The sequence below is a fragment of the Porites lutea genome, chromosome 7 (genome assembly GCF_958299795.1).
Source record: "Porites lutea chromosome 7, jaPorLute2.1, whole genome shotgun sequence".
In the NCBI taxonomy this organism is placed as follows: domain Eukaryota; kingdom Metazoa; phylum Cnidaria; class Anthozoa; order Scleractinia; family Poritidae; genus Porites; species Porites lutea.
The window spans coordinates 12189853-12214797 of NC_133207.1; the positions used below are offsets into that span (position 1 = coordinate 12189853).

The 24945-nt window shown below is 38.4% G+C and overlaps 4 protein-coding genes across 5 annotated transcripts; 2 read left to right on the forward strand and 2 right to left on the reverse strand.

Annotated features, from left to right (window-relative positions):
- Window positions 1-26: 26 nt before the first annotated feature.
- On the reverse strand, window positions 27-11554 carry LOC140942658 (small ribosomal subunit protein uS10m-like). Of its 2 annotated transcripts, none has more exons than XM_073391605.1 (8): window positions 11467-11554; window positions 9876-9937; window positions 6619-6662; window positions 4691-4764; window positions 3850-3989; window positions 1090-1198; window positions 679-768; window positions 27-80 (listed from the first exon to the last, which is right to left on the reverse strand). In XM_073391605.1, the coding sequence occupies exons 1-8, from the start codon at window positions 11515-11517 to the stop codon at window positions 42-44; spliced, it is 609 nt and encodes a 202-aa protein (XP_073247706.1). In that variant the 5' UTR covers window positions 11518-11554; the 3' UTR covers window positions 27-41. The 2 variants fall into 2 exon arrangements, with proteins under 2 accessions (XP_073247706.1, XP_073247705.1); XM_073391604.1 differs by lacking the exon at window positions 27-80 and adding an exon at window positions 243-511.
- Window positions 11555-13900: 2346 nt separating this feature from the next.
- LOC140943989 (5-hydroxytryptamine receptor 7-like) lies at window positions 13901-15539 on the forward strand. Its single transcript, XM_073393097.1, has one exon. The coding sequence runs from the start codon at window positions 14152-14154 to the stop codon at window positions 15337-15339; it is 1188 nt and encodes a 395-aa protein (XP_073249198.1). The 5' UTR covers window positions 13901-14151; the 3' UTR covers window positions 15340-15539.
- A 4712-nt stretch (window positions 15540-20251) lies between these two features.
- LOC140942995 (retinol dehydrogenase 13-like) lies at window positions 20252-22325 on the forward strand. The gene has a single exon (XM_073392021.1). The coding sequence runs from the start codon at window positions 20256-20258 to the stop codon at window positions 21234-21236; it is 981 nt and encodes a 326-aa protein (XP_073248122.1). The 5' UTR covers window positions 20252-20255; the 3' UTR covers window positions 21237-22325.
- Window positions 22326-23277: 952 nt separating this feature from the next.
- LOC140943390 (phosphomevalonate kinase-like) lies at window positions 23278-24922 on the reverse strand. The gene is made up of 2 exons (XM_073392469.1): window positions 23622-24922; window positions 23278-23571 (listed from the first exon to the last, which is right to left on the reverse strand). Exon 1 carries the CDS (start codon window positions 24915-24917, stop codon window positions 24312-24314), a length of 606 nt encoding a protein of 201 aa, XP_073248570.1. The 5' UTR covers window positions 24918-24922; the 3' UTR covers window positions 23278-23571; window positions 23622-24311.
- Between the last annotated feature and the right edge of the window lie 23 nt (window positions 24923-24945).

A 24945-nucleotide genomic window follows, 5' to 3' on the forward strand; every position in this document is an offset into this window, starting at 1 on the left:
TTACTCAATACTGTTCTTTCAGTCAGCGATGGTGTATAATTTCACCATTGTCTCCTTTGGAATGCATTTTCTACTGGATACTTGGAAAAGATAAGAACATTAGGGCCATTTATACGAGGAAAAATAAGACGCATCTTACATAAGACGCGTCTTTTAGACGCGGCTTATAGCTAAGACGCATCTTATTAGATAAGACATGCTCGTATAAATGGTACACTTCGCGTCTTATTTAAGACGCGTCTTCCTCGTATAAATGGCCCTAATGTGTTGCTGGTCATTCAATAGTTTATTTGGTATAAGTTACACTCTTAGTACTGGCAATCAGATCCATTTTTTCCTGTCGTGTAACTAGTTTACTCCATAAGTTATTCCGCATCTACGTTAAAGGTGTTAAAAATGATTTTTATGTTTCTTGTTTCTTTCGTTTTCTTTCTTTCATCCTCTCATATTGAAGTCTTTTTTCTTCCAAGTAACGTGGATCCGGGGGACACACGTAATCTTGCCATTTTTTCTGTGGATGAAAAGCATTACAGCTGTATGTATGAGATCAGAAACAATGTACTAAAAAAGCCCCTACCATGCATGACCATTTAATTAATAACTCAAAGGCTTAGGTACATTTATTGAAGCACTGAGATTGAGTGTTCAGTGAAAGGAAAGTATAAATCCATTCCCTACCAGTTCTAGTTGAACTGTCACGCCTACTGGAACATTGTCACGCAAGTATTGAACAAAGATGTCTGACTTCTCAACAGGAACCTCACCAATCTGCAACAACAAGAACAACAACAACAAAAAAACAGCAAGACATTTGTAGTTCAGCTACCTGTAATCACCTGTGACATTATCAGTTTTAATGGTCATAGACAACTTTTATGCATATTGAAATTCTACACAGGAATAAGATCATTTGAACCAATTTCAGTGCATGGGGGGGGGGGGGGGGGGAGTGTTGCATGACTTCAGCTTGAGCAGCTGTGAAGGAGACTAAAAGTGGAACCAGAATAAGACTAAACTACAGGTAGCTTTGAAAAGCAATTTTTGGTAAAATGGGTTACTAATCCTTTTTACTAAGCCTTGTGTACTAACCTCAATCATTCTTCCATGTCTTTTAAACTGATATGTTTCTTTGTGTTTTTTGTAAGTGTCTGGAGGATGGGCCAGTGTCTGACTAAAGGTCTCAGTTGCAAGGTTGAATCTAAATTTAAAACATTCCATACCACATGTATACACTGTATCATCAATATTTTGCACTAATAACTGATTTTATCCACATTAAAAATACTTATGTTTTTTTCCAAACAACCCAAGATTATGATTTGATGAAACTTTTCCAATTTTTTCAACCCTTCCCTGCATCTCCTTGAGGAAGTTACTAAAACAGGAAACAGGGAGGGAGGAATGAGCAACGAGCACTGGAAACTGGGAACCAAACTTTAGCTAAAACCTAGCCCTATCAGTGACTTCATTTTTAATTCTTTGTTTTGTTCCCATGTTTCATTTTTCTGTTCCCTGTTCCCCGTTTTAGTAACATTCCTTTTAAAACCACACAGGAATGCTTTTCACATTGTTAATCTTCGAAGGAGGCTCATCCTCGGTGTAAGGACCTGTAAGGCTCAAGGGTAAAAATAAAGAAGACAAAGAAGTGAACACAATAGGAAAACAAAGAAAAAGTTCACAGGTTCTTATACCGAGGTAAACCCTCGAAGTACAAGTAGGTGTACATGTACATGTACCCTCAGATTACTAAAATAATAACCCCCTCCAAATGTAACTCCCAAATTCATCCACAAAAAAGTTTCCAATAATTCCCTCTTTATGTAAGCCTGGCTATAGTGTGTTGATCAATAGGCTTGAGGGTGAAGCTACCAAGGCTTTGATCTGATGTACAGAATCTTATTATGGCGGCTTCCAGACCCTGCTGTTTTAGTAATATCCATTTAATCCATTTGCGTTTGCAAGCTACTGTTCCAGTCAACCTTCCTGATAAAGTAATGATTGAACCACAAAATGTAATAAGCAACACAATCAATGGTCATGACATTCAAAGCACAGAGGGCATCACACTTCTCGGATTTAATATGATGGTCAACTTATATTAATGACAAGAACGTTCTTAATATCGGCGTTAAGTCTTGCTTGCCTGGAGATTAGATAAGAAATGAGGAAGCGATTAATTTTAGACGAAACTGGATTTACTCACTAAGGGTTTTTACTCATCACTTTATTGACAGTCAAGTATTCTTCAGGATGTTTCCTTTTTATATCGTATTTGATGATTAATATTATTTTGTTTCAGAATTGATTTAGTACGTGTGCTAGTGACAGCCAGAGATACGTCTGCGTCTATAATAATAATAATAATGATAATAATAAAGGTGCTTAGTGTACGAACAGAATGATTGACTTGAGTGACTGATGCTCCAGGTGCATGGTTTGCGCCTGGCTGATGTACAAAAAGAACACCAGCAAAGACTGTGACAAAAGAGACAATAACATTAATACTAAAAATAGTATACATAATCTCAGCGTGCTTTACAAATGTAAGAAATAAATCATAAGAAAATTGATTGAATAAAAAGGAGAGAAATTACATCATTGCCAGAGATCAAAAACGTAATGAGAACATGGCAGGTGATTTCAATCATCGCCAGAAAATAGCCTGCAAGCTCATCACAATATTCATTTGCATAATAAAAGTTTACAACAACCGGCCAGTTAAATTACCTTTGCTAAATAAGATTCTTCTTTTTTTTTTTTGACCACTGAAGTGTTCACTTGTTTCACTGACTTAGAGCGATATAACTCGTGGACCGACCCGTTCCAGATAAGCTCTAAATCGCATTTATTAATCTTTCCTAAGCTTTCTTCGCAAAACAGGTGTGGCTTCAGTCATGCAACGATTCTTATTCCCAGTCTCCACTAGGAACGCCTGGGACCCCAAAACCCCTTTTGTGTCCTAAATAAAGATTTTATGAGTCTCACTGCTTACGCAAGCAAGACTAATAAACATACATAATGTAGTCACTAATTACTCCTGAATTGTATAATATAAAACAAAATATTAAAATAGGAATAAGGAAAAAAGAACAGAAGTGAAAAGTTTTGCTGTCAGGAATGGTGCGTGTTTGAGTATTCAATATTGGTCTCTTTTCCTTGGGCGGCAGCATCTCATAAAAAAGCACTCACTCAGCATTATTTTGTACTCTTTTCAGCTCTTCAAATTCCATAACTTTCCAGTGTTCCATGACCTTTGGAATACCTGGCACTTTCGAAAATTTTCAAACCCATTGTTGTTTTAGGGTATTTTTTACCAACGGTAACTGATTTCAAAAGACATGAAACTCTAGATCTGGTGTTCAAATAAGGAGTCCACTAAACTAGTGCTGTTCACCCTATTTAATAAAATTGTTACTTGTCTCTATTTTAATACTTCGTTGCTTTGACAACCTGCAGAGAGTGACTTATCTACCAAACATAACTTTAATTTTCCATTACTTTCAGGTTTTCCATGACCTGTACAAACCCTGTCACTTAAACTTTCCACAGCATACATGTATTAATTTTAGGATCTGAAAACCAAGTCATGTTAACCTTTCAAAAAAAGCCAGGAAGACACTATCATCATTTTTGTGGGCATTTTTATTAAAACAATGTTTCCACTCACACTTGTTGGATACTGGATGATTATAGCCAACTTGGCACTGTGCACCTCAATGGCTATCTACCATCTTATCCAACATGCCCTCATTGAATAATTTGTCATCACTCAAAGGAAAAAAGGGCTTTTGTCTATTTCACTGTTGCTGTACAGCTTGTTCTCAAGATTTGAAATAATTTCCCACTTACTTTTTTGTTACTTTTAGATCCATCATTCTGCTTGCACTAACCACAAACTGACAGAAGTTATCAAGAACTGCACTATCCAAGCCCTCCAACTTGATCAGCAAATTAAAATAGGTCAAGTAGCGTTTAAGGAATTGTTTACTCTACAAACATAGCAAGAACAATAAAAATAGCAATAAGTTACAGCATGCAAAGCTTGGGCTGATCATGAAAGTTGGGAACATGTTTAAACAACACTACAATGCTAACCATTAAATTTAATACACAAGATGAGGTTGATCAACAGTTAAACTAGTGAAGAGGTAATTGAAGTAAGTCTGAGGTTCTTAAGGGTTCTCCCGGAGTTCTGAGAATAAAGAACAGTGGCTAAAAAGATGAATAACCAGAAACTAGCAGTGGTTAATTAACACTGGAGATTAATAATTAAGTGTATTTTAACAGCCTGAGTTGGTGGAAAAAGGTAATCTGGCATCCAATAAAATTAATTTATAATGATGGACACCTGCCATAGATACTGTACAGTGGTGGGTCCAGACCCTCAGACAAGGGAGGGCCTGGATCTCAAAAAAAATTTTCTGCCCTTTGGGCCTCAGTTTGGGCTAAAAATAATGGGGGAAGCCCAGGCCCCTCCCCTGGATCCACAACTGCTGTATGGGACTGACATGAGGGGAGAAAGGTGAAAACAGCACAAAGTAAGGCATTGCCCTCGGTTACTCAGATTAGAATATTTATTTATCAGCAATACTATGAATCCAGTTACATAGTTTGCCCAAGTCAATAATATTATAATGTCTGTCAAGCTACATAATTGAATAAATTTTTTAAAAATCACTTTCCTAATTACCTCAATTTCTGCTAATGTTGCCAGCTTACAGTTGTTAATGGCTGCTACTTGTGGTGATAACTTGTAAGGCACATCTGAAAACACAACATACTGCATCATCATGTTTTATTTGATGTGGAATTATTATTACAATCTCGCAAACTTTCAGTTTTGCCTTGAATTATTTTAGAGAATCTACTGTTCATCTGAGAAACTTTACAGTGTATCACAGGCAAGTTTACATCTAATGTCATTAACCAAATACAATGGAACCCCATTGTACGGACACCTGCTTAACACCCATTTATGTGGACAATGGACACCTGTTTCTAGCCCGATCAAGAGATTCTCATAGAGTGTTAACTTCACCAGGGCAGGCAAGTCATTTTCAGCTGTCTCCTGTAATGAGCCTTTAGTTTTACAAGAAGTTAAAAAAACCTTCTGGCGACTGTGCTACATGACAATACACTGGATAGGATGGATTGAAGGAATCCGTGCAAAAACGCCATGTGATATTTCTTTAATTTTCAAATGTGCGCTATTTACCTGTGACTTTATTTTTTTGGGGGGGGGAACATACTGTTAACATTTTCTTTACAGTTTTCACTTTATTTGGCAGAAATCACATTAAACATTCTGCTTTATGCACCTTCCTGGTGGTTTCCTTGGTAACACATCATGGTCTTGCATAACAAAACAATGTGTTTCTTTCACCAAACAATGAAGAAACTTTACAAGTAATAACTGCCCATATCTGTGGCTAGTATGCAGCTCAGAGCTTGAAAGTGGCCTGAAAATGTTTCATGTCTTTTCTCAACTAGTCACTTTTACAAATGGAGTCCCCCTCTCCTGTCTCCACAGCACAATGTTGTAGAATAAGTGTAGTGGCATACAGTAACTCAAGCTAAAAACCTTGTTTGATCAAGAATATTATGCCAAATGATATTCCCAACATAATTTTTATTAACTATCCAAACATCAAAGAAGAACACTGTCTGGAGGTGAGAGGGGGGGCTGTGCTTTCCCTTGGAGAGGGGGGATCCATTGTTGCTGATCGATTGTGAAATGGATAGGTTTTTGCACAAGTTATTTCTGGGAAATGAGACAAATTGAGGATGAAAATGTTTGCAAAAGTAATTCTATAAGAAAGGAGAAACCATTTAATAATAATTGTGTACCATTACAGCACTTTCCAAAATCACCACGTTTTCATAGTGATGTTCAAAATTGTAGACGTCAATGTAAGACTATTTTGGCATCAAACAAGTTATGCAGAGAACATGAAGTGTTTCTACAGACGCAGTTGACCCATGCAATGATGACCTTGTGAGGGCCAAGTTAACTATGTTTAACTTGACAATACTAATGTCCTGGTAATTATTTCTTTTGTATTTAGTTCAAATACAAGATTATTTTGGACTTAAAGGTGCTGTGTCACGAGGATATTGCTGTTTTTTGTTAATTCATTATTCAGTGCCTTTAACCCTACACAAAATGCTCCTGTAGAGTTGTAGCTGTAAGAAAAACAATCATGTCAAACAAATTTCATCAGGGAACACTAATGATAGAAGTTTTGGTGATTTGTGCAAGATAGCATTAAAACTTGAAAATGTTGGCCAGAAACAGATGTCGGGGAACAGTTTCAGTGCTGAAATAATTATAGTCTTAAAAACAAACCAGGACCATTATGTTTGGAATTCAATTGATGTGAAGATATGTTTTACAGCTCCTTTAAATAATATGACCTGCTTAATACACTCCAGACACCTTATTTACAAAGTATACGGTCACTTTTTATTGTCCCTTCAGTGTCCATAACAACAGGGTGTGACTGCACCTGAGAGTAGGTCCAAAATACTTGAATGCACTCTCTTTTATTTTTGCAACAACTACTTTTGATAAGTGCCTGGATGGTGAGTTTAAACATGTGTAATCATTATTTTTTGTACCTGATTTCTGCCAACACATCAGAGGAAGTATCCGTGAGAATAGTCTGTTAACCAAACATAACTAGAATCAAGCTCGCATGTGAGTGATATACAGTATTATAATCTTCACTCAAGCTCTTATAGCGCTTTGCACTAAAAATAGGTTTTGTCACCTTACAACCCCGAAGTGACTCAGACCAACTTTGCATTCTGCTCAAAGGCTTTGTATGAGCAACATGCGTTTCCAACATGAAAATTGTTCACAAAATTCGCAATAATTGAGCTTTGTTTTGACATATAAAAGGCATTAGTACCATAGGGAGCAAAACCTATGGTACTAAAACCTGGTCCAAGTAACTCAGATAAACGGTTAACATCAGAAAATAAAGCAACCTGGTCAAAGAAGGCTACTGAAATTAGATCCCAAGCTCTGTCTTGGTCAGATAGCACTCTATGCACTAAAACATGACATACATGTATCATTATTTCTGGCTGTGTAATACTCCAAAACCGAATTTGCTTTAAAAGAGGAAAAAGAGTTTGTTTGTGCCTCTCCCAAGTCTGTGGCAGAATTTCTGAGCTGAAAAGCACACCAACAATAGCACAAACCGAGAATTGTATACAGTTTTAAGTTTGTTCTGTTGCTGTGTGGCCAGGTAGGTACCATATAGTATTTTATTTACATCCTATAGTACTAAGTAGCATGTAACATTAGCACTCGAAAAAAAAATTGAGCAACATTTGCCTACAAAACAATAGGGCATCATTCTCAGGTTTATTAACAACAGTTTATGCTACCATAAACTTGAACTGAACACTGTTTTGGCAGCTTGTGAGTATATGTCATTCGCCAAATCATGTCAAGAAAAGGTTGCAGCTCACAAGCTGAAACTTGGCAAGTGAAAAATATACTGATGAAAGATTTTTATTGACAGGTAAAATTTGACAATTTTGTAGTTTCCATGGCAACTTGTACGATTGAATACAACCTTTAAATTTCACTTTCGCTCAGTTTACATAAAATTTGCTCATTAGATTTTCCCATAAACTTGCACACAGCTTACTATAATACTATTATTAATCATTTAAGCAATAGAAAACGTGTTCCGTGTTTGCATAGCCTGATATAAACACGAGAGGGGTTGGGAGAATTCGAGACAGTTATGCAAACCCGAGATGAAGTCGAGGGTTTGCATAACGGTCGAGAATTCTCCCAACGCCTCGAGTGTTTATATCAGGCTATGCAAACACAGGAAAACGTTTTCTATTGCTTTTATAAAATAACTTTCACGAGAAAAAAAACAAAACTGTTTGTATGGCACTGATTAAAAGAGAAATTCTTCCCAGTCGCAAAATCTTGTCCACGAAGTCTTGCATGCGTAATCAGTTCTTGTTTTGCAAAAAGATGCTTTCCAAAATATGGATTTTTCTCGCAGAAAATGTCAGCTTAAGCGAAAAAAAATTGACACACCTTCTTTGTAACGATTTTCCATGTTTCAGCCAACGAAGGAATGAGTAAATAAAGTCAAAACTTGTCGAGTTTTGAACTTGAAAACTTTTTCAAATTTGTGCTTGCGTGATTAGCGTGTGAAAAGCAAAACATCTTGACGCCACAACCATGTTTACATACTCTCATGCAAACACTCCTCTCAGCCAATCAGAGCGCGCGTACTATCTTAGTTATTTTATAATACCATTTGAAACTTATAACAGACGGGTTTTTAGATAATCAATAATATAATAAATTGTACTGTAATTATTAAATGTAACACAAAATTCGTCTTTTCAACTCCCATTTAAAGTTCTCATTATATAAAATATGATAAAAGTAAAAATTCTGCCAAATATCGCAAAATTTTAATGAGTAGATTTTGAGAAATTGTCTTCTGTGTACCATTGCTTTTTTCGCTGCCATGTTTGTTTGTCCAATTTGAAACACGTGCTAGCGCTGACCACCCACAAAACTGTGTTCAACCACCTTAATCAAGTTTACCGTTTTATGAACAGCTTTGAAACCCCCCTCTCCATACATTTCTGAGTAAACTGCCTGTAACATAATTTTACCCTCAGTAATGACACGGCATTAGTCACTCATCTGTACAGTTTTTTCCATGTTTAATGTTGTCTCTGCACACAATGATTATTTTCTGACAGGATATATGTCATCGAAACCAAGCTGGATTTTGTTTCTTTTGACGATAAAAATCTTCAAAGACAACAAAAATTTGTTGGTGAACGTGGCTTTCCCATACAAACTCTTAAACTGGTCAGGTTCAATGTCTGAGTCACAGCATATGGACCAGAAATTTGTGATATTATTACTGCAAAGTGCTATTTATTATTAGTCTAATGCCCACTACTTTTGACTTGAAAGCAACTCAGATAAACTAGAGAAGCTGAATAAACAAGCTCTAGTGTATTCCAGGATAAGACATCCAGCAATATACAAAACTCTGTGACTTTGAAGAAAGCAAATATTGCTAGCAGCTCAAACACACATTTTAAAAGTACTTAATCCAATTGCATGTTCCTAACAATGTTATAAATGAGATTTTTAGGTGGACTTACATCATAACAATGCCCTGATAAATGTAAATTACCAACTAAAATCTTAATTCTGTTAGATTCTTTAACAGGTCTTAAATAAAATTAGAATCAACTCAAGAATAAAATAATTTACATTTGAAAATCGGTCAGTATCTGCAGACTGGGTATACAACATGGACTAGGTATAAAAAATGGACTAGAAACTACACTCTGAACTCGTATAAAACATGGACTAGGTATGAAACCAGGAATATGGACCATGTGGGCCCTCAATGTAAACTACTGGATTTATAGTAATTCTGACAGCCATTAAAGATTTATTTATTTATTTATCTATGTATTTAAAACAGCTACAGAAATGTAAAACTGAGAGAAACAGATAGCAGACGAGCATAAAACAGAGGTAGTCCTAGTGCCTGCCTCTCAGACAAACATTTCTTTGGCTTGTCCCGGAGTCTCTTCTCCCTAATGTTCATGGAGAAGGAAAGCATAATTGGATGGGCAAGCACGTGTTGTTCAATTTAGCAGTTTTTACAAACATAGTCCGTCGTTCGCATTTTATACCCAGTCCATGTTTCACACCCAGTCCGCAGTCTCTGGTCTGCAGTCCACAGTCCATGTTTTATACTGACTGTTTGAAAAAAACTTTTTGCAGAATTAGCTCATTCTAAAGAAAAAGGTTTTGCTGTTGTTGTTGTTGTATCCCAACATGTATAGTTATCACACCTAACCTGGAATTATTATGATGCAGCATGAAAAATCCACGGAAAAGAAACTTTCCAGCAAATGACATCTGTTGAGATAATTCAAAGATTTAGCACCTAACATTAATAAATTTATGGCATAATATGGACATCGGACTTGCCAAGTCTCATTGTCATGAGTCTCACGATTTCATGACCTGCTCTGTATCTCACACTCTGACGAGTTGGGTACTGATTTCTCCACTTTCTCAAAAAGTCAAACTCCAAAAAAATTTGGAAGCTGTAGAGCTGGCTCGTTCCAAAGTTTAATAGATACAGCCGACTCCTGATAACTCAAACCTTCAAGGGAAATCCAAAGAAGGTTCAAGTTATCGGGAGTTTGAAGAAAATAGCCGAGAGTAAGGTAAAAAACAGTTTTTACTGCACAGTGAACATTTTAATCACACGAAATTGTAGAAATGTCAAGTGAAAATTAAAAGATACTTGACTTCTAGATTATAAATCAGAATGTAACATAACAAAACATGGCCTAAAATAATAGAACATGCGTTTTACTGTTTTGAGAAGAAAAGCCTCTTCACGTTAGCCTGTGACAATCAATGTAAGCCTCCACTAGTAAACTATACTCCCACAACACGTCAATAGGAAATCCAAAATTCAATGTTTCGGACGCCAGTAGACGGCTTTTTCCCAACTTTTTAAGGGTTCAAAACATGGTTCGAGTTATCGAGGATAAAATTATATAGAAATGACCTGAGGGGAAATGAAAATTGGTTCGAGTTAGTGGGAGTTCGAGTTATCGAGGGTTCAAGTTACCGAGGGTAAAATTACAGTGAATGTATGATGGAAATCCAGGGGAAATTGATTTTGGTTCGAGTTAGTGCGAGGTTTGAGTCAGCAAGGGTTCGAGTTATTGCGAGTCGACTGTATTAACAATAGATAACCAGCTCAATCCAAAGAAAACACTTAGCGGTCACATTTGATTACATTCTTTTTAGCCTACTTTTAGCCTTCTTTTAGCCTACTGGCGAATGTGCAATGCACTTTGACTAGGAAGCGAAGTGTGTAACTGATACCGGCTAGCTATTTCACCGATTTGGAGAAGAAGGAGCAAAAAATGTTTAAAAAAGTCTACAATCTTTATTCTGCATTTTGCACCCAGCCTGCGTTTGACTCTCAGTCTGCAGTCTGCATTTTACACTCAGTCTGCAGTTTACCCCTGGTCCGCAGTCTGCAGTCCGCAGTCTGCGTTTTACACTGACCGATTTTTTAATGAAACGGGCGCTGCATTTTGCCTCTAAACTAAATGTCAGGGATATTATATATTTACTTTAGGGCGTGGGAGAGAAGTAATTTGCCACAAAAAAGTTCAACAGTCCTCTCTGAATCAAATTTTGGACCCCCCTTCCCCCCCCCCACCCATCAAAAATTCCTGGATTCGCCTCTGAGTAAAGGACTCTCCTAAAAACGTCTGCGTGACTAACGTAGTTCCGACAATTTGCCGTCTGTCCCCTTTGAAATGCAAAAGAGGACGTCATTGAATATCGTAGTTTAAGGATAGCCATTAACGTTAGGTCTAACTTCATCCACTTATTTCGGTGGATTTTCCTCTACTTACTTTGAAAAGTTGACATTTTGAGCAGACCAGACTGTTCACAGCAGCCGCCATTTTCTTTTGTAAGTGCTGAGTAACCGGGCCTATGGGACACCTTTCTTGGGCAGCGGGGCGGGCAGTGAGAATGCCATATATGCGTCCACTATATAAGGCACGATCAGGCCTGAAGCACGATGGTATTTTCAGGAAATCTACCACCATTAGCTTTCATATCCCTTCATATTCCATCATTTACCCCCATTGGCTTCCATTCTCCTTTATCGGCCTTCTTTACCTGCATTACCTTTCATCGGACCTCATTTACCGCTATTAGCTTTCATTTTCCTTCATTCCCCCTTTTTTTATTCACTTTTACCTGCGTTCATTTATTTTTTTTATTTTTTTTTGTGTGTCTTTTAAATGAACACTAGTGAGCAGCACATAACAACGCGACCGTTTCTTGTTAACTTGACTTATTTCTCTGACCAGTTTCCGCTTGATCACACAGACATCATCAAGGAGTTTAAAACTTTATACCTTATGATTAAGGCAAAATCACGTTTCTGTAAGGGTGTGAACAGCAAAAAAACACCGACAAAATACACGTGCAGGATATGACTATAATTCTGCGTTATAAAATTGCAATGTTTAATTTTGGGGCTCACGGATTTAGGGTAAATACGTGAGCCCCAAAATTAAGCATTGCAATTTATCACGCGAAGGAAGGAGTGCATTACGTTAGCTAAGGGAAAACCCTACGGAACAGAACAGAACTTGACTCTCTGAGAAACTAAGTCCTTTTGGCGCCATTTTTAATCCGAAGGCTTTACATCGTGATCCTCACACAACAGACTTGGTAACTTTTTTTATAGTAAAGATAAAATGAAAGCTTATGGGGGTAAATGAAAGCCGATGAAGGAGAATGAAAGCTAATAGGGGTAAATGAAGGAAGATGAAGGAGAATGAATGAAGTAAATGAATGAAGATGAAAGAGAATGAAAACTAATGATGGTAAACGAAAGAAGATGGAAGAGAATGAAAGCTAACAAGCGTACACTGTTTGGAACAATTTAGGTTTCTGGGAAACTGCCCACCTACCCCACCCCTAATCCAACATTTTGCCTTAAGTAAGAAGTAAGTGTTAATATTGACTTAGGGGAAGGGTAGTTGGGCAGTTTCGGGAGACGATGTCATTTAATCAGTGAAGATGCGTAGGAGTTGAGCACTAAGTAAACTGAATCTTTTTTTTTTATGATCTTTCCCTTTACCTAGAACTACCTATAGATGTTCCCCGAATCGAATGAATTTTGCAATAAATCCCAAACACCAAATAAAATTCCTTTAATAATTTTAAGTCAAAAATATGCACACTGCGAACATTTTTAATCGCTTCCATTTTTTTCTTTAACAATTGTTTAGGGTGCCTGGCTTCATCATCGCGCGATAGGTTTTGAGTGAGGGAAATTAGTCACTCTGGCAAAAGACAACGTCCATTGCCTGAATTATTTTCTATCCGTATTCGGCAAGCAAAGATTTTGACCAATTCGGTAGCTCAGTCACCTTAATCAGCGTCTAGCTCCAAAGAACTGAGTCAACGGGTCAACCAGCCAGAGACAGTAAAGTGCTAAAAGATATTTAGATATTTGCAGGTTGATTGTTGACATATATTATTCATTACATAAAATTAATTATTGTTTTGAGATCACGATCTGTTCTACAAATAACAAAAAGGATCTACAGTGAATACCTAATTACAAGTTTTATTTTCATCCTTCATGAATTGAATAACAAGCACCCGGATTTGTGCGACTATTTCACAAGTATAATAATATAGTCAATTTTGAATATGCCGTTTGGTGTTTAAAAGCAAACAACTGAAAAACTAGCAAAGCATACAGCGTTCTCTTGATTTAAAGATTGTCGTGTTAAAAACCAAAAGTTCAGTTGTAAACAGTTGGGAAAAAGATACTTTTTGTTGAAGTAAAGTGCGATCCAGTTGTCATCAGTAATCTGAAACCGGTACAAGAGGATCAGTAAACTCGCGGCTATAATTTTTCGGGCTGCGGTACAACATATTAGGTTCTTAAACTGCTTAAGACAGACTAAAGAATTGATTGGTTAGCTGTGTTTAAACATCCTGTGCTTAAGTTTCCTCATCTAAAATTAAGTGCGATTTAACCAATGATCATCTCTGTTTTCCCGCATTGACTCAAATGCAATAAAACAAATGCATGCGAACACACTTAATTCATTTGTCTTGGCATGACATTTCAAGGCGATAAAATTGAAAGAAAAGTTGTCGGCATGTATCCGTTTGTCATCAACGAGTAAACTTTCAAATCTGAATTGAAACACAGCAGAGGTTTTGAATTGTATAATTTTAATTTCTAATTGGAAAGCAGCTTTTACCGAACTGATCACTACCCTCTTAGTATGACATCATTGAGGGAAGATAATATCTAGAAAACCCCCCGAAGGCTATGGGATCTGATGGGATTTATTTAATTTATTTTCGAGAATAATTGCTTCCAACCGGTCATTTTACCAACGCACTACATTTACATTATTTTGAACTCCGGTTAGTGTTACAGCACAACTCATTACTACAAGTGAGCAAAATTTTCTTCTTCATCATCATCATCACTTCGTCGAAACGCACTTGATAATTCTAGTGTGTGTGTTTACATACAATCTGCCCAAATCAGTACAATGGTGTTTGGAGGCCCTTTACAATGCCGAAATTCAACAGCCCCAAGCACACTTTCCTTTACCACCGCTGCGGTGTCTTCGATTCTAATGTTAATAACAGTGCCAGGGAACCTCCTTATTTGTGTTGCTGTTTGTAAAGATCCGTGCAAAAGTTTGAGAACACCCTTCAATCTCTTCTTGTTAAACATTTCAGTGGCAGACCTTGTGGTGGGTGTTGGAGTGCTTCCTCTGTCCATAGTATACCACATCATAGAGGGATTGGGTTCGTTTTCAGTTGCCTTGATTAAGATTTTACATCTTCTTTTCTTCATTTCTTGTACTGCGTCTGTAGTGGGAATCGCTGTTTTGAGTTTAGATCGCTACATCTGCGTCACGTCTCCGTTAAAATATCGCTCAAGGTTGACGTCCTCGCGAGTGAAGAAAATATCTTTAGTCGTTTGGTTAATTTCAACTGTGGGCCCTTCTGCTTACCTGTATATAGATTTCATAATATACACCTTTGTGTTTGCGAATAGCACCATTCTTTTTACTTTAATCGTTTTAGTATTTGTCCATCATATGATTTCATGTAGTCTACGCTCTCAGCGAAAACTACTTCATTCTCTTACTGACAGCGACAAGATGAAAATCAGATTAATCAAACGCGATGAGAAAGTTACGAAAACATTTCTAGTTTTTCTTTGCTCCTTTGTCGTTTTAACTTTGCCACCTTTGTGCTTTAGCTATGTGTTAAATTTCAGCACAACTTGCAGCTGCAATACATTTCATGTTATCAGAGATTTTCAGTTCATATCGATCTTATTTCCCAGTTCCGTGAACCCGTTTATATATGCGCTGAGAATGGTAAACTTCAGAAAGACTATAAGAGTTTTGTCTTTCAAAACGGCGCGGAAATTTGTCAGTGTCCCTCCCACATGGGATTCATATTCAAGCGATACTTTCCCTGGAGAGCTCAGACAGGAACCTGATTCAGAGGCCAATGGATGCATCATCAACAAAACGAACCAAAAACCGAACACTTCATCAAACCCTCTTCTGGCAGACACACTAAATTCCAGCTTAGATGTTGAAAATGCTGCGAAAGAAACTTTGGTTGGTAATGATTCCTTAGACTGTAATGTAAAACAAACTATCAAGGAAGAACAACTCGGAATATCTCACTTTTACAGAGTTACTACTAATTTATGAAGAACTGATTTCAAGCCCTGTTACAGAAATTTTGTGTATCATATATGATTAACGCTGGGATATTAGACTCCCGTTTTCTGGTGGACCCTGGCCGAGTAATAATACTAAGTCGATAAAGGTAATCGGATCTTCAGCTATCTTCGTACGTAAGGGAGCAATAATATCAGTAGAATTTTTTTAGTATATTGATTTATTTATTGTTTGGGCGATTTGCTTCAGCATTATTGAAATTTAAATATTAAAATTTCAATCAGGGCTCAAAGTACAACTGACAATTTTATTATATTCCAAAATAGCCTGAATTGCAGATTTCTCCTCTAGTCGCCACCTCGTCACGCTCTCTCGGAGGTTTGGCTCGAGGCCGAAATGCAGGCTAATACCGAAAGACATCGCTTTACTATCATTATGCAAGCTCTGGTAACGAATTTTGAACATCTTTTAATAAAATTTCAATCCGCAAGCCAGCAGGGACGTAGCTGCCTTTAAGCCATTAGCACAAAGCTTAACAAAAATCTGGGTTAAAATAAGCTCATGGATGTAATCGCTTGTTAACACGGCGTGAAATTTTACCTAATACAGGCAAACAATGTCTATCGTTGTGATGGGCATGCAAAATTGGCTCATTATTCACTAGGAAATCTAAATCTGCTGCTCAACGCCATCTAGGTTTTTCAATGCAAGTAGATACGTTGAGGGGTCCCCTTTGTTTACGTTACCGGATTACCTGCTTGAATCATTCAGCCTGAATAATTTAGGTTAAAAATTCCTAGTTTTGAAGAATCTCAGCTTAAAAAAAAACATCTATTTAACCTTTTTTTCCTCCGGTATAGTTTCCTTTGGCCACCACTTTGAAATATGATGAAGCCAAGCGGCTCTTACAAAAGAATAGTTAATTTCATACCCTGACAATGTTATTAAAAAGCTATACTTCGAGGAAACCAATCCATCTGAACGGTTCTTCGTATTAGTTTTCTTTACTTTTAAAACTCTTTTTTGAAACTAGCCTCACTCTTGATCTGCAGTCTATTTCAGTTGTTTCAACTAAAATTTCAGAGTAAGTAGAATCGTATTTCTTCACCTAAAAGGTTTCATTTAAATGGCAATATCACCACCTTATTCTTCCTCAGACAACTTGCATGAGCGAAATAGCTGAACGTGTGAAAGAGCCCTCGCCACTTTGCTCATTTTTCTCCTCACCATGCCAGTGTTCACTTCGACTCTAGAGAGATGATTCTGCACTCTGATAAGGGTGAAAACCTAGTACGAGTCTTCTTGAAAATCTGTGCATCACGCCCGATCACAAACTTTATGGAGCAGAAGAGGTACTGCTCGCAGTCTACGATACTGAAAGAATGGCTGATCCCACGTAGTGCCCAAGCCAGACATGGAGAGTGATACTCACGTCTCTATCAGTTGACCTTGAGAGATGATGGTAATACAGGTTTTCTATAAAAAAGATTCTAGTCTAAACTCAGTCATATATTCCTGCCCTTTGTTAAAACTCACTGCTAAATTACTTGAGTCAGCTTAAATTTGTTCCGCTACTGTCCTCAACCCCCCCTCACTTCTTCAGAACTTCTAGAGCCCGTTCGTTGATAACTCACTGCTAATGAAAAGGTGAAAAGGAGCTGCCGCTACGTCAAAGCGTATGTCATCTTGTCCTGCTTTTATGTCCTCACTGCCCCCTCTCCGTCTCCGCCCCTTTAGGACTCCAACAAATTGGGCTAAATAAAAGGGGAATTAAAAAAATGGCTGGCTACGCCTGATTGGTGGATTTAGTCCAAAATCCTAGGACGACTTTGTCCGTGGTGTCGATTGGTCCTATCTCTGTAAGACCCAGGCCATACGGAGCATGAGCGGAACCAGCCAATTTCAGGCTCCAAGATAGTATTAATGTACACAGATCTTGAAAACTTCTAATAGCCTGCCACAGTATAGTGACGAACCTAATTGCGTTCGAGGTAGGAGAACGCAACCCCTAATTTGTGTTGGGTGTTCTGAGCATTATTGGGTGACCTGTGCAATTAATTTTCGTTCGTCGTCGACACACATTTGCCTCGCTTTGGGGCGCTTGCTTAAGTTTTGCCTCGCTTTGACGCGCTAACTCATGTGGTGATTCTCGTGTCCTCGGCGTTCATCGTTCAAAGGTTTGCTGAGGTCTGATGTTCTTCGTAAAGCGTTCATCTTTTAAAAAGTTTGCTGAATCTTCGTAAAGCGTACATCGATCTGTGATTGCTGAATCGTCCAAAGCGTTCATCTTTCAGGAGTTTGCTGTTAAATTTTACTTTGGATTAAGCCTTAATATTTTTCAGCATGGTTCGTCACTGTCTTTGGAAAATGTCTGCAACTACTGGTGCATGCATCAAGCCGGGTTTAGTTTGGTTGCCATTATGCCACAAATTAAATTACCGAGTTGTGTAGGTCGGCGGCCGTTTTGTCACAAAGTAAATTTACGAGTTGTGTAACTCGGTAGCCGTTGTGCCACAAAGTAAATCTACCGAGATGTGCAGCTCGGCGGCGCCATTTGACCATGACTTGTGATATTTTCGGCACCGGACAAACGAACACTTTAACTCTTAATGTTATTTATTAGGAAAAACTTATAAATCAGCCCATAGTAGCGCCACTCTCGAGTCACTGAAATCAACACGCTCGACCAAATTACTGGAAAAGTTATTGACGTGAGCCGCGCACACGTTCCATTGAAGGCTTTGATAGGGTTAGTGCGAGGTTTGAATTCAGATGTGAAAGCTTTTAAACCAGTAAATTCAATGTAATTCATTTTGTCAACAAGTTGATGATTGGATGCTGTTGAAAATAACAGAGAAAGTTATCCGAAGAAATGTTTTTGAAGAAAGAAAAAGAATCCCGGGTTAAGAACTAATCGGCCTATGAGAAACTGCGCCCTGTAACTCGCGCCAGTAAAAAATGTTCCATTTACACGTCCGACGCTGGCCAATGTCTCCTACGATTAAAAGCACTTGACACCGAGCAGGCCCGTAACCAGGGGGGGTGCAAGGAGTGCAGGAGTGCAGTCGGTTAAACTGAAGTTTCAAACTTAACAGTGATATTTACACAAAATCAAAGAATGGAAAAAGCAGTAGTGTATTCACTGGGAAAATAAAACCAGCTCCACTTTAGTAGCCCGAACCATTCAGAACATTTCAATGAGCGCACAGATGTCCGAGCTTATCTAAATGAATAATGAAATTAACGTGCGCACGCTTTTCACGGGAGTTTAGGGACGGACCATTAGAAAAGTTATGGGGGGGAGGGGAATTTTCGAGCCGCAGGAATTTTTTTTCGTCATCAAATTGTTTGTATGATTATTTTTTAGGTCGTGGCATGAATATTTTTTAGGATTAATTGGCGTGCACGAATTTTTTTCCTTTAATTTTCCGTTGCGCGAATATTTTTTTGGTACTTCGCCCGCCCCCCCCCCCCCCCATAAGTTTTCTAATGGTACGTCCCTTACGACGAGCGAGCCAGTGACAAAAGCCAGAAGCGATCTCACGTTTTTTGTCAGACACGTCCGCTAACCAGATAACGCGTCGGGTAGTATTCTCTATTTGTACGAGCGCATGAACGCCCGAAGATGCAAAATTAGTTTTTTGTGTAAAACGTTACGGGTAGGAGAGAATAGGAAAATAGAAAGAGGAAGGCTGCAGCTAAATCTTCCCAGTCTCTCGATACATGGGTCAGTAAAGTACCCCGTCAAGAGCCATCAGACGCTGACAATAACAGTGCAGTCTGCGATGATAGCCCAGCTGAAACCACGACTGCAGATCTTTCTCAGGTGACTACAGTTTTACAGCGAGATGAGGGTAAATCATACTTTTCGCAATGTCCACCTGTCTTGATCCCATTATTATGCTCTGAGGTTTAGTGGCTGTTCCTCGATATGAAACAAACTCGCTTAATAAAAAGCCAGTGCCAATTCGGAGAGGGACTGGGAGGGTTAATCTAAAGCAGCAATCCACAGGCATCCCAAACAATCAAAATAAAAGTTTTCGAGACACAAAGAGGGAAAATACATTTTATGTTTCTCTTGGTCTCTTATCGTCATTTCCTGATGTCATGACAATATTCGACAAATGTAATATTCAGTTCCTACCGTGTATACTTTGCCGTTACAATTTCTCATGTATTGCTACTTTCCTAAATAAACGGATCAGAAAATAAAAAATACATTTCGGTAATTTGGTCCACTTTGGCCTCGTTAGCACCCCCCCCCCCCCCCCCCCACATAAAATGCTGGTTACGGGCCTGACCGAGCCATACGATATCTTTTGAAAACGTTCTTAAAATGATACACAGTTTAAATAGAGGTTTCGCTGTACGCAACCCTTACGTTCAAAATATGCCATAATCATATTTATCTACATCGCTACCACTCTTCCGCCTCAACAAACATATGGAACGCACTCTCCTAAGCTCCGATTACTCTGAGTTATAAATTAATGAGCCAAAACCTTTATATTGTTCTCGCTCATTAGCATTCAGCCTGGAGACAGCTATGAAGTTACTTTCCTTGAACCTCCATATAGCCTGCCCGTGAAAAGAATTCCAGTTGTTTGTCTCTAGCTGGTTTATAGTCAGCTGCACAGTCGTTTTTAGTGTCGTCACGCAAAGCGTTGCGTGACGACACTAAACATGGCTATGTAGCGGACTGCTGGTTCATTGACTCTTGGCTTTTAGAATTACAAATGTAATGCAGTGCGATGAGCCTCGGGCCTATAAAGACTATAAAAATTCTTTACGAAATTTCAATTTTAAAAAAGCCTCGAAAAAAGTGATTACTGACTGGCAGGTTCAGTGCAATTTGCTGACAGTTTGCGGACCTACAGTATTTCTTGAGATTACGCATCTTTTTGTCAGCGGGCAACAGCCATTGGCAAATATTCTACATATGACATATGGCGACCCCGGAAAAGATATGGAGGGTGGCTGGCCCTCTGTCCACTTTAGCTGCTTTAAGTGGGGGAATTTTCTTGCTAAGAAACTACTTTGGTGGTGGGGTATGCAACTGCAAAGCGAAACTAGAAGGTAAGAAAGTAATCGTGACCGGAGCAAACACAGGAATCGGACGAGAAACAGCTTTGGATCTTGCAGGCAGGGGTGCCCGAGTAATTTTGGCTTGCAGAAATATATCGAAAGCTGACGTAGCGGCCAAGGATATACAGAACAAGACCGGAAACAGCAAAGTCATCGTAAAAGAACTTGACCTGGCTTCGTTGAGGTCAGTGAGGAAATTTGCTGCTGAAATCAATGAAAGTGAAGAAAGATTAGACATTCTTGTAAATAATGCAGGAATCATGAGATGCCCCTACGGGACAACTGAAGACGGCTTCGAAATGCAGTTAGGTGTCAACCATCTGGGCCACTTTCTTCTCACAAATCTCCTCCTAGATAAGCTGCAGAAATCACAGCCAAGTCGTATCATCAATGTCAGTTCCTTGGCCCACACTAGAGGTAAAATTTGCTTTGATGATTTGCAAAGCAAAAGGGAGTATAGCCCAGGCCCTGCCTATGCCCAGAGCAAACTCGCTAATGTGCTGTTTACTCGGGAACTGAGTAAAAAATTGGACAGCACTGACGTTACAGTTACTGCTGTCCATCCCGGTGTTGTGAAAACAGAATTAGGTCGGCACTTGGCCTTGTCAAAGTCCTATTTAGCCAGGTTTTCTCTTGCACCAATTGTGTGGCTGGTTTTCAAGACCCCCCGTCAAGGTGCTCAGACCACAATTCATTGTGCAGTAGCTGATGACATTGAGTCTGGAATGTATTACAGTGACTGCAAATCTAAGGATCCAGCTGAACAAGCAAAAGATGATGGTATTGCCAAGAAACTGTGGGAAATTAGTGCAGCTTTGGTTGGACTAGAAAGAACTGTTTGAAAAAATATCAAACAAACAAAAAATCAAACAACGAACAACAATAAGCAAGCAAGAAATCTCTATTCTAATAATTAATTGTGGGCTATTTTTTTAGCTTTCTCCTATATTTAATATAGTAGAAAGGTTTCCAAGAGAGTGACCACAGTGAAACCTTTATGAAGCAGACACCCTCGGGGATTGCTGTAGTGTCCGCTTAATACAGGGTGTTCGACTAATACAGGTTTCAATAGATAACGTCATATGAGGTGTCAAATGCCATTCAAATGAACAGTGGAAATGTTTAGCAGTACTCCCAGAGACTATGACGATATCAATTGCATTAATTTCTTTATTTAAGTGGACCAATAAAAGTACCATAAACATAGATTGCAACTCAAATTTGAAGAAATCAGATGAGTGAAACAAGCTCTATACAAACAAAATGAAATAGAAAACAATACTGTACTATGAAACTAATCAAATAAGTTCATCAAGTCACGTTTTTTTGATTTAAAAATTGAAAAATTTGTTGGTGGCAATCTTTCACATTTCTGGTGTCTGGCGTGTTGGGTGGTGGAATTCAATTATTACAAGTGTGCATTTAATACAGGTTGGAAACAATAGAAATGACCATTTCAGGTACTTTTTAGGTGTCCGCGTCCACTTAATAGAGGTGTCCACTTAATAAAGGTTTTATTTAAAGTAAATAAGGGAAATAAATTTCGGGACTTCGGCTACTGTCCGCTTAATAGAGGGTCTCCCCTTAATACAGGTTTCACTGTAGTTTATCAATTAACATTTTCCTATGGAACTACTAAGTATACCAATAAAGCAGAGTTTACAACAGACTGGCAATGCTGAGTAGCTGACTTTTCTAACTTTACTAACAAGATTAGCTCAGTCAATAGAGTGCTTGACTACAAAGCGAGAGGTCGTGGGGCGGGACCAATGCGGGTACTTTCTTAGCCCTACGGATAGCTAGACTTTCATGTGGCTTGGATGACTACCTACAATGTCAGTCCCATCTCCAGAAGGAGGCATGAAACTAGTGTCCTCAATTAGTACGTTTGTGCTAAATACATTGACACTCAAATAAAGTACTTTTTTTGAGGGGGTGTAATCTTTTAACCTTGACCAGTGAGTTGTTGAATTTGATGGGGCTAAAAAATTAATACTTTTATCAGCAGTCACAAGATTGTTTCCAATGATAGAATCTGTTTTTAAGTTGAATATTTAGTTTCATTTTCATGGAAAGAACTGACTAAGAATTATCTGTTAGAAGGATACCCGTTCTGGATATGATAGACTAAAGCCAGTACACTTTACTAACTTATCCTGAGTTATTTCTTGACACTGTTTTCCTCAAGTCAGACAATCATTCTAGTTTCAGGTGAGATAATAATCATGCGGGCTGCTACAAATTTCTGACATTATATGATCAGATCTGTTTGTCTTCCCCAGACCCATTTTTGAAAAGCTAGAGGGAGATGGTAGCTTTTGGGAACAAACAAGAGTCAATGCTAGTTCTGAGTAACCACTGTTAGTCAAACGGAACATACAGTCTGTTTCAGACGCTAAATATACCACTGTAAATGATTGCATTTTTCGGATTACTGTATAGGCGGTGGAAGTGGGGGGGCTTCAGCTCACCCCACTTTTTATTGTGAAGGGGCAGAGCCCCCCCCCAACTTTTGTAGAATATCAACTATTTTTGGAAAGTTCAAGTAAACGTCTAGTTGTTTGACAGTTTAAAACCAAACAACATACTTAGCCGGTTGGATTAGGACGTTTCATTTTTTAATCTGCACTCCCTCCCTCCCCCACCGGACTATGGAAGGCTATCCTATATAGTTTTTGTTGTTGGCGCCATTTAAGATAGTATTGGTCCAAAATGTTTGTAGCCCGTTCCCAGTACTCCATTATCCGAACGCCTGGACAATAATGATGTTGTCGGCGTCTTACAAAAAAAGATGGAAGCCGTCTTTTATTGCTTATTGGGGGGGGGGGGGATGGAATGTCCAATTTTATTTTCAGCCTCCCCCCTCCCCCACTTTTTAAGAAATTATGATTGATTGGCAATATCTCCTACTTGGATGCTCAGAACGGGAGGAAATTTTCCCTGACTGGAAATCGTTAGGTCCTCTTGTGTCATGGCATAATACATGCAATACTGAACTTCTGTTGTGCCCAATGAGCATTTTAGAAAAATCAACAACTGCAACAAAACTGCAAACTGCCTGGGAGATAAATTTTAGTACTTTGTTTAGATTTTTTAACCATTCATAAAGTATTAACTGCCATGAGAGGAAACCATTTTATTTAGCCCTCTGATCATTTAGCCCTAGTTACTTAGGTTCTTATTTTTTTAGTCGCTGAGACCTTAATGATAAAGTCAATATTATTAGCCCCATAAATGGAGATCAGCCCCCAAGACATTCAACTTGTATTTACTAATGCTGTACGCTTTGTCTTTTCCCTGGAGAGGCAAAGGATAAACAAAGCCTTCCATACAGAAACCACAATCACTGGTACCTTTTCTCATAAATTCTATAACATGTATACAAAATTTTCCCAAACTGCTACTTTTTGTTGTAATTTTGGTAATTGTGAAGAATATAATAATAACTCCCCTACGTCAACTTTCAGCCAAATGTCCGCCAACTGTTGCCTGACAGTTAACCGAGACATTACCGACATTATTACTGACACCTTACCTACATCTGCATTAGGGATGCTACCCTAACTCTGCACAAAGAATTGTTAAATATATATAGTGTCAAAACGCCAGGAGATTATGAATCAGTATTAGTGTAATGTTTTTTGGCTATATTTCAATTCTGTGCTCAAAATGATTATGGTGAGAAATACACAAGTTTTATCAAGTTTTGAATGAAGCAACTTACCAAAGGGTCACTGACAGTCTAAAAAATGTGCGTTGTGAGAAAACTCGGTAGACAGTCGACCGACTGACAGTTGGCCAACAGTTGACCAACTGGTGGTTGACTGTTGGCCAACAGTTGGTCTGCTAGTCAACCATTGGTCATCTGTCAGTTAGTTGCTATTCACAATTACGGTCATTTTTAAGACACTATTAAGTTAGGAAGAACAAGCATAGGTTCTTAGATAGTTAAGATTTTTTTCCAGTTGCTGTTCATCGCCATCATTTTGAATCACAACATCAAATATCTCATTATCAAGTCCACATTCAGACTCAGCGTCATCCACACCGGGTGTAAATACCCAACCTCTTGATCTTCTTGTCTCCTCTGAAGCATTTATCCGCACACTTACAACTTTGTCGTAATTTTCTTTGAAGTAACGTACATCGGTTTTTCTCCGTGCGTCAGATATTATCCACACTGGTTTGGGAAGAGAAAGAGTTTCGCCACAATTTTCAGCGAGAATCATTTCTACTGCTAATCTGCAAAAGTAATATGAGTCAGTGTTTCTTTTCTCCTCTCCCCATCCAATCATTTTCTGACGGTATAGTTCCTTGTAAGTCGTAGAATCCATCAGTCGATCAAAATCCAGTCCGTTTTGTTTCGCATATTCACGTTTCAAAGGACCGGAGAGTCTGATAATATTACATTTGTCACAACCAAAGGCGTATTTTAGTTTGCCTGCAATAAAATCTTTTCCCGATTTTCGTTTTCCACTCAAGACGAAGATTCGGGGAGATGCAACTTCTTTTCCATCAGCCATATTGAAGAAGAAAGCTTACATACCACAG

Bases quoted from the DNA above. Each gene is read 5' to 3' on its own strand.
- LOC140943390 (XM_073392469.1), bottom strand. From the start codon at position 24,917: ATGGCTGATGGAAAAGAAGTTGCATCTCCCCGAATCTTCGTCTTGAGT.
- LOC140942995 (XM_073392021.1), top strand. From the start codon at position 20,256: ATGGCGACCCCGGAAAAGATATGGAGGGTGGCTGGCCCTCTGTCCACT.
- LOC140942658 (XM_073391604.1), bottom strand. From the start codon at position 11,517: ATGGCGGCTGCTGTGAACAGTCTGGTCTGCTCAAAATGTCAACTTTTC. The intron at 3,990-4,690 runs GTAATTAGGAAA...CTATGTTTGTAG, and splicing joins CAACATTAGCAGAAATTGAG to AGTAAACAATTCCTTAAACG. The intron at 512-678 runs GTAGGGAATGGA...TTTCATCCACAG, and splicing joins TGACAGTTCAACTAGAACTG to AAAAAATGGCAAGATTACGT.
- LOC140943989 (XM_073393097.1), top strand. From the start codon at position 14,152: ATGGTGTTTGGAGGCCCTTTACAATGCCGAAATTCAACAGCCCCAAGC.